The sequence below is a fragment of the Ceratotherium simum genome, chromosome 39 (assembly GCF_057802395.1).
Source record: "Ceratotherium simum simum isolate JZ-2026a chromosome 39, ASM5780239v1, whole genome shotgun sequence".
NCBI lineage: Eukaryota > Metazoa > Chordata > Mammalia > Perissodactyla > Rhinocerotidae > Ceratotherium > Ceratotherium simum.
The window spans coordinates 16,239,886-16,256,006 of NC_141938.1; the positions used below are offsets into that span (position 1 = coordinate 16,239,886).

The 16,121-nt window shown below is 60.9% G+C and overlaps 1 protein-coding gene across 1 annotated transcript; it reads right to left on the reverse strand.

The window, feature by feature from the left end:
• Positions 1–7,204: 7,204 nt before the first annotated feature.
• On the reverse strand, positions 7,205–11,984 carry MISP (mitotic spindle positioning). The gene is made up of 4 exons (XM_004441378.3): positions 10,206–11,984; positions 9,532–9,659; positions 8,205–8,243; positions 7,205–7,654 (listed from the first exon to the last, which is right to left on the reverse strand). The coding sequence occupies exons 1-4, from the start codon at positions 11,902–11,904 to the stop codon at positions 7,565–7,567; spliced, it is 1,956 nt and encodes a 651-aa protein (XP_004441435.1). The 5' UTR covers positions 11,905–11,984; the 3' UTR covers positions 7,205–7,564.
• Between the last annotated feature and the right edge of the window lie 4,137 nt (positions 11,985–16,121).

Sequence of the window (16,121 nt, forward strand, 5' to 3'; positions counted from 1 at the left end):
TAATACACTTCCTTTTCAATTTTTTGATTTTTTTCAGCTACTTTATTGTTCTGGAAAAACACACGTGAAAAGATGTTTAGATCCATGAAAACATGTAGAGAAGGCTTTCCTCTGTCTCGTGCGGCTCCGTGAGGCTCTGCCCACCACCGCCCCCCTGTTTGTCGCCTCCCCCAGCCTAGGGGCGCTTTGTGGGCCTGGGGCTGCGTTTGCTCCTCTCTGGGCCTCGGGGCTCGGGGGGACCCCGTCTGCCCGTTAGAGAACCGGGAGCCTGGGAGAGGCGGCAGGCAGGTGCTCCGGCCGGAGCGGGAGCTGGTGCCGGGTTGTTGGTGCTCTGCCGCCCTCTGGTGGCAGCGTGCGTGTGTTCTCTTGGCCTCGGACCAGGACGTTGCCGGCAAGTCCGGGGTCGTCTGGGGAGGATTCATTACTTTACTTGGTCGATAGTGACAAGAACCAACATCTTTTCAGCATTGACTGTGCACCAGGGACCTGGGAACCCTCATCACGCACCCTCTCCCCTGGGGTGGGGTCCGCGAGGCCACCTCTACTTACAGATGAGGAAACTGAGGCTGGGAGAAGGGATCAGCCTTGTCCGTGGTCACTCAGGGGTTAGTGGCAGAGCTCGGACTTCACCCTCAACGGTGAAGAGGGACTTGAATATCCTGTGTGGCGCCTGGAACCAGCTGAGCCTGAAGCCGATCCTACTTCGACTGTTCAGTTACTCGAACCAGCAAATTCTGGTTTTGCCAAAGCCGGTTTGAGTTGAGTTTGCTTCAGTCGTTTTTTTCTTGCAATTGAGAGACGCTTGGCCACTGTCAAGTCCAGCTTCTGTCCTAAACCTGGTCTCCCACTGACCGGTCGTATGATCCTTGGTGACTTATTTAACCTCTCTGATCTCTCGTGGCCTCATCGGAGACATGCCTGATGGAGTGTAGATGGATGAAAAGTGACATCGACCTTCACCAGAGCGAAGTTCTCACGGATTATAAGACCCACCAACGTTTTAAGCTCTGGGACAAAGCTTTCTTATCACTTAGGACATTCATTTTACGTGAATTGTCCCCTGAGACAATTCACGGGACTGAGACAGCATCCGGGACTATCCGGGTGGCCCTAAATGCCACCTGAGGGTCCTTATGGGAGTGGAGGGAGACCTGACACACGTGGAGGAAAAGGCTGGTGACCACGGGGCCAAGATCGAGCGACGGGGCCACGACGAGCCCAGGACACTGGCAGAGGCCGGAAGGACCCTCCCGGGATCCCCCAGAGGGAGCAGCCTGGACACCGTGGCCTCAGCCCAGGGGTGCTGACCACGGAAGCCTGGCCCCCTTCTGCAGACCCAGAGGCAGGGGGAGGAGTAGGGTGATGAGGGCTCGAATTTTAAAAAGAGGCAAAGGAGGATTATTTTTTTAAAAACGCTCTCAGCAAGGCCCTCACTGATTTTTATCCTGTTACGGCGTCCTCTCTCTTTAGGAGGGAACGTGGAGAAACAGGGCTTCCCCCCGAGGATCTGCTCGGAGCCCCCCGACTGCGGGGGGCGGCTCTCGACTCGAGGGACCGCGGGGCCCCGGGGCCTGTTCGAAGGGGTGGACGCTGCTCCTCTCTGCCCAGTGCGGCTCCGTCAGAGCCGGTCCGGCCTGGCCGGGGAATGAGAATTCTCAGGAGACACAAGAAATCCAGATTTTTATAAAGATTTTTAAATGTTGGTAAATTCTTCAAAAGCATTTTTTTAAAAATTTAAAACACTGATCGCCAAGTGAGAGACGTCTGTGTTCTGAATTTGGCCCCCTGGCCTCCCGTGTGAGACCCCCAGGGCGGGGAACCCTCATCCCCTTGTTTCAGATGCTCATCAGTCCCGTGGGTGAATGGGTCGTCTCCCCGTTACTCACAGGGAGACTGAGGCTCAGAGGCAGGTTAGCTTAAGGTAACCCAATGAGCAGGAGCTGGTCATGAGGTTAGAACCCAGTCTCTCCCACCAGAGCCCATGCCCTAAACCCCACTTTAGGTCCCCCCAAAATGGCCAGAATTCTGAAGTAGCCCCCAGATTCCTGCCCTTGTAGGCATCCTGTATAACCCCCTTAAGTGCATGGGGGACGTTATTTGGTAAAGGTGAAGAGATTTTTCAGATGTAATTAAGGTCCTCAAATCAGTCGACTTTGAGTTAATCAAAAGGGAGATGGGTGGGCCTGACCTAATCAGGCGGGGCTTTTTCTAAAGGCCCAGGGAGCAGCAAATAGCCATGTCATAAACTGCTTGTGGAGGGGACTACGTGGCAAGGACCTGGGGGCGGCCGGCAAGAAAACAGGCACCTCCGTCCTATAAGTGTAAGAAAATAATTCCACCAACACCCAAAGGAGCTTGGAAGCAGATCCTTCCCCAGCTGAGCCTTCGGATGAGAGCGCAGCCCAGCCGACACCCAGGCTGCAGCCCTGTGGGGCCCTGAGCAGAGGACCTGGCTACACTGCCCAGACTTCTGACCCTCGGAAACTGGGAGACGACAAACGGGCATCATCGTACACAGCTGAGTGTGTTAATTTGTTATGCAGCGATAGGCGACTGATACAGCCAATTTGTCAATTTTCTGTGATCCTAAATGTCCACTTCTTCAGCGACACACGAACACGTCCTAACTGGTGAAGACTAAATGTCCAGGTCACGCCAAAGAGCCGCTCATCCTTCCCCCTCTCTGAGCTTGGCGGGACTTTAGATACAGTGAGTGATTTTGTATGTCCCCAATTTTGCATGGGACAGACTTATACTAAAGAGTCATCCATTGTTTGCTGAAACTCAGATTTAACTGGGCGTCTAGAATTCCGTCTCCCAGCCCTGCCCCTGCGCCCCAGCTGACAGCAGCCCTGACTTCAGATGTGTGAGGGGGGTCCCCCCAGACTGAACAGTGTCCCCCATAACTGACCACAGCTGCACGAGTGGGCCCAGCAGAGCCCACAGGACGGCGAGCTCATCAGCAGCTGCCGTCTGGGCGTTTGTTATGCAGCTGAAGCTGACAGATGCACACGGCTAGCAGGCAGCCCAGCTTCCGAGGCGTCCCCCCAAAAACCCCACAATCCTGCAGGAGTTCATTAAACAGGAGGGAGGCTCACGGAGGAGGTGGGGGCACCGAGAGATGCTGAGGGGCAGACCTGGGAGGGGGACGGATTCTGGCTTTTTAGCTGGAAACTCGGTTTTTATTTCAGCCTCTTGAATGGCCTGGAAGACAACATTCCTCCCTCCCCAGATCATGATACACGCAGCTGGGAGGAGACCGGGAAAGAACGTCCACGTCCTCGCACAGAAGAATGAGCTCCCACAGAGATGGGAGCTAAGGCGTGTGTGCGCCTGGGTCACGTCCGTCTCCCTTTCACCATAAAAGCCAGGTCATGTCCGTCTCCCTTTCATCCTAAGAGTGTGCTCCGGAGTCCCTCCCCTTCCCAGGCAGACCCTCCCTCCTCGGGGAATTCTCCTAAGAATTCACTTAAACCTGTCACTGAATGCCTTCCGGATGCCTCAGCCTGGCAGGTGGAGAGAAGTCTGTCTCTGTTCCCCGAGGGGACCGCCCCATGGACGGAATTGAACCAAAAGTGACTCATGAAAACGAAACGTCTCCCATGGTCCTGCTCTGACGTCATGAGAACACGCCAGTCAGGGTGAGTCAAGGGTTTCAAAGAGGACATTGCAGTTTTTAGGGCATTTCTAATATTTTTAAGCCGGAAAAATGTAGCCTCCCCTGGATGGTCCCCAAGGGCCTTCCAGAGAATGAGTACTTATTCTCTTGTTTTTTTTTTAATTGTGTAATTTTTATTGTGTAAAACACACATCATGTAAATTCATCATCTTAACCATTTTAAGTGCACAGCTCAGCGACGTGAAGCACATTCACACTGTTGTGCACCCATCCCCACCATCCTTCTCCAGAACTTTCTTATCCTCCCAAACTGAGATTCTGTCCCCATGAAACACTGACTCCCCTCCCCTCCCCCAGCCCCTGGCCCCACCATCCACTTTCTGTCTCTGTGGATGTGACTCCTCTAGGGGCCTCCTGTGAGGGGATCACACAGTGTCTGTCCTTCTGTGTCTGGCTCATGTCACTGAGCATCGTGTCCTCAAGGTCCATCCACGCTGGAGCAGGTGTCAGGATTGCCTTCCTTTTCAAGGCTGCGTAATATTCCAGTGTGTGCATGGACCACGTTGTGTTTATCCATCATCCCTCCATGGACACTGGGGGTGTTTCCACTTTTGTCTGTTGTGAGTCACGCTGCTGTGAACGTAGTGTGCGGATACCTCTTTGACGTCTGCTTTCAATTCTTTTGGGTCTATACCCAGAGGGGGGATTACAGGATCACATGGTGACTCTATGTTGAACTCTTTGAGGAATCTCTCTTGGTTTTGTGAAGGTCAGTTAGGGTGAAAACGCAAAGCTGTGCTTTCCCCACCTACATTTAGGGACCCTCCACCCGGGCTCAGCCTGGTGAGAGCCGGGGCCGGGGCGGGGGAAGGAGAGAGATGGAGGGGGTGCTCAGGGCAGGAGCAGGAGACCAGGAGGGCAGAGGGACCGTGATGGAGGGGGCATCAGAGAAGGGGCTTGCCCTGGAGTCAGGGTCTTGGTGGAGGGAGTCACAGGACCCCATATCTGTGCCTCGTCTCCTCGTCTGGATGGCGGGTGACGGTGGGGCCACGCTGTGGGGCGGGGAGCTCAGACGTGACCTGCAGGCCCTTCTCCCCGAGGCCGCGGCCAGGCAGCTGGGCCAGAGCAGGGCAAGTGCTCCCTGTGCCTGAGGATTCTGTGTGGGGGCAGACGAGAAAATCACGACGGGGCCAGAGCAGGACTGTAGGACGGAGAGGAGCATGGGGGGACAGAGAGACAGCGAGAGAGAGAGAGAGACGGAGATGGCAGGAAATGAAGAGCTGGGTCGGGAAGACCTGCTCCCTTAAGCTCTCTGCCAGCTGGGCTCCAGCCTGGGGTGACCCCGTGTTGGGTGTGGGGTGTGTGGGGGCGTCGTGGTCTCTGAGACGGGACTGGTTCGTGGGGATCGAGGCCATGGCCCGAGCTGGGAGTGGACATGGCTTCTTTGCACTTACTTGTTTTGGGGGAACGTTCAGAAGCTGGTGCCAAGGGGCGTTATGGGGTCAGGGGAGAGTCTACTGAGGCCCCAAGAGCTGGACCCACTATGGCAGGGGGGTGTCTTCCAAACTAGGTGACACCTGAGTTGCCACTTGGTGACGCAGCCCATCTGGCTAAGAAGAGTGGCCGGGGAAGCTAGAGAAGGGCTGGCCATGGGGGAGGCTGGCCCTGTGCACCTCAGCCGGGTGTCTGGTGCAGCCCACGACCGGTGCAACAGTCCTGGGCAGCCCTGAGCAGAGGTGACAGAAGATTAATTGAGAAAAGGGACAAGGCCCTCTGTGGTCGGGAGAATAACGGCCTCAGAGACATCCCCATCCTGGTCCCGGGACCTGAGGACATGTCACCTCACGTGGCAGAGGGGACTTTGCAGATGGATTAACTTGAGGCCCCTGAGATAGGGGATGACCCTGGATTCCCCGGGGCCCATTGTCATCACAGGGTCCTCATCAGAGGGAGGAGGAGGGTCAGAGGCAGAGAGAGATGGGAGACGCTGCGCTGCGGGCTGTGCAGACGGAGGAAGGGGCCCCGAGCCCAGGATGTGGCCTCTAGAAGCTGGAAAAGGCAGGAGACGGTTCTCCCTGGAGCCTCCGGGAGGAAAGCCCTGCGCACACCCGGAATTTAGGACTCCTGACCCCAGAACGTGAGATGACAAGTGTGTGTGGTTGGAAGCCACCAAGTTTGGTGACTTGTCACAGCAGCCACGGGAGACTCGCAGGTCCTGGGAGCAGTGGATGGAGGGACGGTGGTCGGCCCCGGGGAGGATGTGTTGGGAGACGGCGGAGGAGCCACGAGACTCATCACGGGGTTGTGTTTGAGGCCCTGAAGCCGCCTTCCCAGAGCGGGTGTGGGGACCCGCATATGGTTCTCGGGGCTGGGACAGAATTGCCGGAACCCCAGAGAAGAGGTGATTGCAGCCACGAGGGGCCGACTGCAGGCCCAGGCTCTCCCTGTGGACACGGGCCCCACCTCCCGCCTCGGACCCAGGTGTCCTGCGGACCGGGCCCGCCTCCCCGCTCAGACTGTCTCTGTTCCCCGATGCAGCCCCCCACCCCTCCCTCGGGGACCCTGCAGCGCTGCCCCAGCTATTTCGGGCCACACCGCCTGCTGGGCACGGCATGGGCCATCTTCAAGATGATTTCCTAAAATAGTGGGTTTTCCCTGCAGCAGCCGTGGATGGAGGGGCTGCAAGGAGGCGACAGGCCTGGGGGCGGCAGGGGCCCGGCCCCCCGGGGTGGTGAGCGGGGCTGGGGGCCCAGAGGCCAAGGCCGGCTGGGCATCCATCATCGGGTCCTGGACCAGTGCCGGACCTCATTTGCCCGCCCCAGGGGCTTGCCCTATGGTGACCCCGTGTGTGTGGAGGGGAAACTGAGGCATGGGCGGGCGAGGACCCCGCGGCCCCACACGGGCGGCAGCAGAGCTGGGGTTCGGGTCCAGCACTCTCACCTCTGACCAGAATGACCTCATCGGCCCGGTGCAAGCCTGGTGGACACGTGGAGCCCAGTTAACAGGCCTCCAGCCCCTCCTGAGACCATTGGCCAGACCCCGCACGCGCCGACCGGGGGCTCCGAGGACGACGGGGGAACCACATGGCCAGGGCGGTGGGACGGGCTCTGTGGCAGCAGGACGGGGCTGGCCCTACCAAAGACGGCCACTCGCTCACTGGACAAGCATCGAGTGAGCACTGACTGCATACCACATGCCGGGAATGGACGTGAACCCCACAGCCTGGGGGGCGGGGGACAGCGACCAAGAGAAGCAAAAGAGACAGAGGGCGAGGCCAGGGTGGCCCCGCCAGTTTATTTCAGGACACGTGGACAGGCAGTGTGGAGGGGGTGTGGCAGGGGGACCCCCTTAAGCCCCTGAATCGAGCCCTTTTCTCTGCCAGGTGGGGGCCGTGCCCGGAGACCCCAAAACTTGGGAGCCTTGCTGAGTCACCACGGAGGGGGCACCAGGGCGGCACAGGGCCCTCAGACCGGGAGGTCCCCCGGGGGTCGGTGTGGGGCAGGTCCCCCCTCACTCTGGGACTTCTCAGACCCGAAGCCCATCCCGGTCCCAGGACCCCGCCTGCCTCCCTCCCCACCCGCCCCTCCACCCTCAGACTAGTGGGAACCACTGCATTCGGAGCCGGGGGAGGCGGGGAGCCGGCCTCCCTCCTTCTCGGACCCGACAGCGTTTGGCAAAGTCTCAGAAGCGGAAAGAATCGACAGGGGTCCGTGTCAGCCCCAGCTTTGGACCCAAAAAGCAGAACGATTTCCCAGGAAAATGAAAACAGAAGAGAAAGCCGATGAGTCAGGAAGCGTGTCCGCTGGGGGTTGTCGGCCCAGATCCGTGGCTCTTGGTCTGCGGGTTTGAACAGGAACCTATCCTCTAAGGGGGGGGGGCTTGGGGAAGGTCTTGGCAGCTCCCACAGAGTCAGAGCCGGGCGGGGGTGGCGCCCCGTCCCCAGGCTCAGTCCTCGTCCTCACTGGTGTAGATGCCGGCCTCCCAGCGCTCCGCCCTGGCGCTCTTGTGGCGGGTCACCCTCGTGGCTTCCAGGATCTGCAAGAGGGAGGCAGGGGGTCCCCGTCAGGGTCCTAACCCGCCCCCAGGTGTCCCCCCCACCGCCGACTCACAGGAGAGGCCTTGTTCAGGGGTAAAGCAGGACCACCCCCTCTTCTGCTTCAGACCCTCTACTCCTCGTGATGGTGCCAGGAATCTAACCCACGCCGAGCAGGGGCCATGCCTACATCTGGCCTTCTGGACTCAGCTCAGGGAGGCCACAAACAAATTCCACAAACCCACCAAGGCCACTGGCCTTCTGCTCACTCTCAGATGGACCCCGCCCCCCAAAGAAAATGCCCTTGTCTTGGGCCCAATCTGCCACAACCCTTCCCCATCTGGTGAAGAGGTGGCACATGGACCCCTTTCCACAGTCTGTGCCCGTGGCAGGCATCACCAGCCGATCACAGCAAAATCCACCACCATCAATGGAGAAGATACCCAGTGACGTCCCCATGCCCAGGAGAAGGGCTTCTGGTGGCCAACACCACAAGGCAGGGGACACAGATGGGGGAGGAAGACTCTGGCCCTCTCCCCAGTAGCCGCTCACCTCTGAGTTGACTTCATCGGCGGGGTTGATGCCTGCATACTGCGAAAAGGAACATACGTCAGCCCCGGGCCCTTCCCGCCCTGCCCACCCCACAGCCCACCTGGAACTCAATGCACAGCCCGCCCAGCCACCGTGTGGGGCAGAAGGGAAGGTGACCCTGCCCACAGTGGTCCCCTGAATGCCCCTCGGTCACCTCAACCTCAAAGCCACCCCCCATGCTGTCCCCTCATGCTGTTCCCCTCAGTGAAGCCTCAGTCTGTCCTTTGCAATTTTTTTTTCTTATAAACGTCATCCAAACAAAGGGGGTTACATTTCTGGAGCTGGGCCTGGCTCTAAGGCTCAGAGGGGGCTGTTCTTACTCTCATGCTCATTTCACAGAGGAAGAGACCAAGGGTCAGAGTGGGGCAGGGACTCGCCCAACATCACACGGCCGGCAAGGGGCAGGGTTGGGACTTGAACCTGGGTCACTGGGCTCCACTCTGTGCCCCAAACTCCTGGGCAGGGCTGCGAGCACCAGGTGTGAGAGGCTGCGTGGGTGTGATTGTCCCTGACGTCCCCAGTGCCCCACCCAGGGAGGAGCTTGCTTCACAGTTACAAACGTGGGTGTGGGCTCAGGCCTGGGTTCAGGTCACGGCTCAAGAGGTCACGAGCCTGGTGCCCTTGGGTGTGATAAGACGACCCTCCCAGGCCTGGTGCCTGCAGAGTCCTGGGCACATCACACACAATCATAAATGACAATGACAATAAGCACATTAAATAATAGTGATGATGGGGGCCAGCCCCGTGGCATAGCAGTTAAGTGTGTGTGCTCCGCTGCTGGCGGCCCAGGTTCGGATCCCGGGCGCACACCGATGCACCGCTTGTCAGGCCATGCTGTGGCGGTGTCTCATATAAAGTGGAGGAAGATGGGCACAGATGTTAGCCCAGGGCCAGTCTTCCTCAGCAAAAAGAGGAGGATTGGCAGATGTTAGCACAGGGCTGATCTTCCTCACAAAAAATAAATAAATAAATAAAAATAAAAATAAATAATAGCGATGACGATAAGTTGCCTCCTCCAAGCAGAGGTTGTCTGTTAGCCTATGATTGGGGGGACGACCTTGTAGGGGGACCCTGCGGACGTGGCCTCTGAGAGCAGACCCCTGATGTGAAGAGACGCCTGGTGTGTCCAGTCTACACCTCACATGTTGGGGAGACCGAGGCACAGCCACTCGAGGGGCAGTGAGGGAGACGGGACTTGAAACCGGGTCACACTTGAGTCTCACTCTCCCCTCCGCGGCCCTGATGGGGGTGTCAGGCCCCCGGGGGACAGGCTGGGCTCTAGACTCACCCACTGCTCCTTTCTCTTCCTCTGCACGGGGGCGGCCCCGGCCGGGGCCTCCACCGTCCACACCAGGCCCGAGTTCAGGTGGGTGGGGGAGACGTGCACCTCAGACACCGAGTAGCTGCCCGTGATGCCTGTGGGGGCGGGGGGAGGAAGGAGCCTCAGGGAGCGTCCCAGAGTCCCTTGAGGGCAGGACATCTGTCAGACCCCAGCCCTGGAGACACGGAGTCACTGGCCAAGTGGCTGGACCAGGTAAGGAGACGGGCGAATGGACACGCAGACCACTGACAGACAGATTGACCAAAATAGCCAGAAAAAACTGGACGGACACATGCGCCGACTATGCGAGGTGAAAAACATTAAAAGTGACACAGGGGATATTTCAGATTGATGAGAAGGAGCCATCTGCCAAGAGGACACATCTATAAACTTTATGCGCCTAATAACAACCTGTCCAAATCCGTAAAGCAAAAAGCCCCAGGCAAACTTGCGTCTCTCTCCAAAGTCTACAGCCTAAGCAGACAGGCAGACAGACCAGCCAGCTGGGCTAGTGGACGAAAGCCCCCAGACGTGCCCCCACCCTCAGCCCCCCTGACACCCCCAAACTCCACCTCCCCACCCTCCTCCATCCCATCTCTAAGACCTGGAGCAAAGCAGCCATTCCCGGGACCCCTCCTCACCGGATGCCTGGGAGGAGCCCCTGGAGCCGTGGTCACGGTCCTGGTCTGGCGACGTCGGGGAGAAGACCTCTGGGAAGAGAGCGCTCCTCCGCTCCTCGGCCACCTCCCGCTCCCGCCTCAGCACGCTCTCCATCTCCTTCTCCAGCATCTCAGACGACTGGGACTTTTGGAGCCTCAAGGGGGGGGCCCCAGACACCTCCCAGCCCCAGACCCGGGAAACCTCGGCCTTCTGGGGGGCATCCGGGACCCCGAAGCGCAGGGGACGGAGGTGGAAGTTCTCCACTCGCACGACGCCCCCGTTGGCTTGCAGGCATCCCTGCGGGGGCTTCGAGTGTTCCTGCTGTGTGCCTGAGGGTTTTCCAGAGGATTCCAGCAGATGCCTCTGATACCCTACCACCTTCGGGGAGCCCACAGCCTTTGCCTCATCTGCAGAGGGACCGCTGGGCCTGCCGTATGCGTGGAAGGCTGGGAACTCCGGCCGGGGGGTCCCGGAGCCCAGGTACGGCTGGTAAGCATCAGGCGGGATGCGGTTCACCTTCCTCACCTCGGGGGCAGGGTCGGCCGCCCTGGCGTCTGGGGCCGGGCCGAGGATGGAGTCCGAGCTGAGTGCTCTCCGGAGCCCGGCCGCCGGCACGCCCTCAGAGGCCCAGTCGGGGGTGGCCGCCCGGCCCACCTGCAGGCCCTCCCGCCGGTGCTCCTGCTCACGCTGCGTCTCCTGCACCAGGTCGCGCTGCACGTAGAGCGACGGGCGCCCCCTCTCCCGCCGCGGCGCCTCGGCCAGGCTCACCTTGGTGAGCAGCGGCCGGGTGAGGACCTCCACCAGCTCCTGGTGGCCGGCCGCCCCCCGCAGCCCCCGCTGCTCCCGCAGGGCCGCCTCGCGCTCCTGGGCCAGCCGGATCTCCCGCTCGATGGGCGTCTCCTTGGGAGCCTCCGGGGCCTCCACTTGGGACCAGGAATCAGGCTCGTCCACAGCTTGGACCCCAAACCCGGCGGGCAGACCGCGGACGCTCTTCTCTTCCAGGATCACCTCCTTCACCTGTGGCTTGACTGCGACTACATACCCATTGGCCAGGGGGGGCCTGTTCAAGACCTGGGGGGCCTGGCCGACCCCGGGTGGGGGACGCGTGGGGGCCGCCCTGGCCGGGGGTCTCCGAGGGGCCTCTGCGTTTGCCTGCTCCAGGTTCAAGAACTGCCTCCTGGCTGCCAGGAAGTCGATCTGCTCCCTGTCGACCGCATCTTCCTCCCAGGGCACGGGCTGAGGGCGGCCGGGGCTCCCCCGCCCCCCGTGGTCAGGGGTGCCGTGGAACGTGGCCACCGTGCCACTCTTCTTCACCGCCTGGCCCTGGATGACCACCCAGCGCTCCTGCTCCAGGTCCCGTGGCCGCCTGGGCGGGGCGTCCGTGGCACCCAGGCGGTAGGCCTTCACCTCCTCATCCTCATCATCCTCCACGTAGAGGGACCGCAGGGACGGCTGACCCGGGACAGCCTTCGTGTTGGAGGACACCGCCGTCCGCACCACGTTCACCCGCGCCTTGTGGTCAGCGGGCCACCCCTGCAGCTCGTCCCGGTCCCAGCCGCTGGCCGGGGGCCCCACGGTCACCAGCTCAAAGGTATAGCTGTTGTCACCGTCGAAGGCGGGGCCGGTCACGCGGGGCGAGTGGGGGATGCTCAAGATGGGGTATCTGGTCACACGGTCCATTTTCTGGGGTCTCAGCCTGCCACGGGCTCCCAGGTGAAGACGTGCTGGGCTCACTGAGGGAGGAGAAGGAAATGACAGCCACCAGGTCAGAGGACGTGGGGACAGGCACAATTTCTAGTCCCGTAAAGGGCAAAGTCCTGGCCACATGATTGGCTGTGATGGGCTCAGGGATGAGTACCCAGCCCTGCCAATCAAAGCATTCCATTCCCCTGGCCTCTCTGATTGGTTCAGGGATGGGTAAGGGACCCAGCCCTGCCAATCAAAGCATTCCATTCCCCTGGCCTCTCTGATTGGTTCAGCGATGGGTAAGGGACCCGCCAATCAAAGCATTCCATCCCCTGGCCTCTCTGATTGGTTCAGGGATGGGTAAGGGACCCAGCCCTGCCAATCAGAGCATTCCATCCTCTGGCCTGGGTGATTGGTTCAGGGATGGACATGTGACCCAATCTGGCCAATGATGTGAAACCCTGAGACTTTGCAATGAACGTGGAAAATTGGACCTTTTTCCCGCTGGGCTTGTTAGGCTGATGAGATGAGGTTAAGAACTGCTGGGGGCCAGATGCGTCCCCTTGTGGACACAACCTGCTCGAGACCAACACCAACCCCAGCTCAGCATCCTAAAAATGTTGTTTGAGCTCCTGGATCCAGCCACACCTGATTCCCTGGGCACCTCTGTACTGACCCAACAACTCCCCCCTTGTGTGTCTGACATTTGCAGGCGCCTCATCTCCCAGACACCGTGCACCCTGCCTCGGTCAGCCCCCTGCTGCCCATTCCTTCTCCTACTCCTCTCTCCCACCCAGCTTGCCACGTCCAGACCCAACGCCACCCCCTGACAGCCTCCCTGGGCCCCCGCAGTGTGTGTGTCTGCCTCTCTCCCGGGCACGCACATTCTGAGGTCGCTTCTGTGATATTTTTCATCCAACGTTCACAGATGGCCCCAGGGGGCCTGCTCCTCACTGAGGGATGTCAAGTGGGGAAAGTGAGGCCCAGCAAGGGGTGGTGACTTGCAGAGACCCCCGCTTCCCGGCTTCCTGGTTCTCTCCCCTGCACCTGCCCAGCGGGACACCTTGTCCCACCCCAGACAACCGCCCCCGCCCCCTCTCAGTGCCGCAAAGCCAGGACGGGCAGGGAACGCCTTGGGCCTTGTCCCATGGAACCAGGAGACACCTTGACCCAGTGCCCCAGGCGGGCCTGGCCCCCCACCCCGAGTGTCCCAGTTCCCACTGAGCACGGCTCCAGGAGCCTCCTCGAAGGTCACTCCTGACAGCTCCGGGATGCTGTTCCTATGCCCCGCCCCGGGCCCTCAAGGTCCACATCTCGCCTCAGCACAGACCCCCAGACTCTCCCCACCCCGAACCCGACCCTCCTCCTCCCCACGCAGCTCCCTCTGCCCACAGCACTCTCCTTTCTGCTCCTCCACAGCCTCCTGAGCTGCAGCCCACAGGACACCTCCTCCAGGGAGTCCCCAGATTGCCCCGCCCTTGGCGCCCGTCGTCTGAGCATCTCCTGTTATGCCAGGAGAGTCGGGCATCTCCTTTTGACAGCTGAGGAAAGGAAGAGGGTTGTCCCTCGGCCTCGGCCTCGGCCCCCTGGTTCCATCGGAGTAACTGCCCACTCACTGCCTTTACGCCAACTTGCTTATAAAAGCTCAACATGGTTCTAACGAGGAAATCGCAGCCCCGACTGTGGAGGCAGCATCTGGCCACATAAAACCCATCGTGGCAACAATGTCACAGCCGACACGTCATGTATCACACGGTCTCTCGTGTGTATCAAACATTAAAACCAGACTCAGAGAAACAATCTTTAAAAACAAGCAGTATTGGTTAACAGACCCCAGCTGAGTGGGCTGAGCCACCGTCCCGGTGACCACACGGCCCCCACGAAGACTCTCCGCACAAGTCACTGGCGGGGGTGGAGGGGTGGGACACGTCTCTGGAAGGGGACTGAGCTCACTTAAGGCCTGTCTCCTCCCTCCTGAAGCCATCAGCCCAGGACTTTCTCCTGGGGGCCCAGGTGAGCATCCCCTCCCACAGCCCTAGAGCCTCGTATACAACAAGCGCTTAATAAAGGCCACTGAACAAGGCACGGCGTCTGCAAACAGCACTCACTGGGGACTAGAGGTGTGAGGGTCGGGCTCGTGTCAGCCACAGACGCGGCCCCCCCCCCCATCCTGAGCCCGCTCTCTGGCGGGGGCCAGTCCCCCACCGTGCCCACACCCTGGGGCTCCCCGGGGAGGGCGGGCGCGGCCCGGCTGACGCAGGTGTGTTTGCAGAGTGAGTGGCCGGCTGTTCACCAGCGGGATTTATAAGCCACATGAGACATCAACTCCGGGAAGAAGACCCGCCTGCCCGAAGGGGGGGCGGGGGTGGGGACACCGCTTCCTGCTCGGCCGTTCCTCCCGGGTGATTCACGGGGCCAGGGTTTCAAGTCAAGGCTCCGGAGTCCCACTTGCCTGTGGCCTTGAGCGAGTGTCGGCTCCCCTCTGACCTCAGTGTTCACACCCAACCGTAGTGGAGTCCGGAGCACATAGCTCCACCCTAAAGGGCTGCCATTGCAGATCAGTGCCCTGTGCCTGGTATACAGTAGGCGCTAGATAAATGCATCCAGTGGTCGTTGCTATTATTATTTAAACCCTGGATCCACCGCTGATCTCAGGGTGACTCTGAGGCAGGCGTGCCCTCTTGCAGAGCCTCAGTCTCCCCGTCTGTAACGTGGGTGCTGCTGCTTCCCCAGGGGGCCTGGGGAGGGGCCTGAGTGGGGGGCCTGGCGTGGAGAAACCCCAAGAAGGAAAATCGCCCTCTTCGAGGCCTCGGAGGCTCTGAGCAAACGAGTCACCGTAACAGCCCCAGAGCCTCTCGCCTTCCCAGATGGCTCCTCGTGCACCGAGGACCGAGGACCAGCATCTCATTCTCATCTCCTAAGAGCCTGTGACGAGGGGACTATTCCTGTACCCAGTTTACAGTGGAGGAAACTGAGGCTCAGAGAGGGGAAGGTGCTCCCCCGAGGTCACACAGTGAGTGCAGAGCAACTGGTTCTGAAGCCTGAGCCCTCCTCCTCCTCCTCCTCCAGGAAGCCCCCTGGATTGCTCCTCCTAGCCCCGCCCTGTAGCATGCAGACACCAAAGTGAAACTGGGTTTATGGCCCCCCGGTGCCACACACCTGTGTCCTTGTCATCTGCAAGTGGCCTCCTGCCCTTGGGGCAAAGGCCTGCTGGAGGGGCCCGGGGCTGACTGGGTAGGTCACACCGCAGGGAGGGCCTCCTGGGTTCCCCTTGGGTTACTCGGGCTACCGCCCGTCCCCCTGACCCTTGACACATCTGGACACGTCTGAGTCTCTACCCCGGCCCCAAGGGACCCGGGCTGCCCTCCAGGGGCTGGACAGAGCCTTGGTCCCCACACCCCCACACGCTGAGACTGTCCAGCCCCACGCCCCTCCTATGCGCCCCAGCCGGGCCTGGGACCCCGTAGGGGTGTCGTGTGCTGTCTGAGACCCCCGAGCAAGGCTCTGGCTGGCACTCAGAAGCATCTTCCCAGAAGCCTCCAGAGTTCCTGGAACCACTGGGGGGGCCTCTCCGGCCTCTGGTCACGGGGTTGCCGATCAGGCCCCTTCCTCGGACGGCCAGGGCCCAAGGTCCCTAGACTTGGGGGCCCAAAGCCCAGAGTCGGGACCGAGGCCCCAGCAAGGATCAGGGACAGGCCTCTGCTCCCCCGGTGGGGACGGGGCGGGAAGGACACAGGCCCCAAAGTCAGAGCCAGCCTGAGGATGCACAGCGAGAGGAAGCCCCCCAGCCTGAGACCCCAGCAGGGCCCGGAGGGGGACAGGGTGCAGATGAGGGGCTCCCTCCCCGCTCCCCAAGGGCCCCACAGGTGAGCGGACGGTGCCCACCGGCACACGAACCCCCACGCCGAGAACTGACCCCCTACGCGGGAACCCCGCCAGCCTCACCCGCGGCTCCCGGCCCCCAGCAGCCTCCCGGCCCGGCTGCGGCTCCGGCGATGGCACCGAGGCCTCCTGGCGCCGCCCTGCCCGCGGGTTGCCAGGGGACAGGCCCCACCCAGGGGAAGCAGGTGCACCCCTCCTCCCCGGCCCCTCCCGGGCTCAGGAAACAAAGTCCAGAGCAGGAGAGAGAAAGACGGCACCCGACACCCGGGCAGGGCAGAGGGCGGGCGCCAGGGCTTCCAGCCCGGTGCAACCAGAACTCACCCCGAAAC

Coding starts and splice junctions, on each gene's coding strand:
- MISP (XM_004441378.3), bottom strand. CDS start 11,904: ATGGACCGTGTGACCAGATACCCCATCTTGAGCATCCCCCACTCGCCC. Junction 9,660..10,205: donor GGGCTCCTCCCAGGCATCCG/GTGAGGAGGGGT, acceptor CCGCCCCCACAG/GCATCACGGGCAGCTACTCG. Junction 8,244..9,531: donor GGAAGAGAAAGGAGCAGTGG/GTGAGTCTAGAG, acceptor TCCTTTTCGCAG/TATGCAGGCATCAACCCCGC.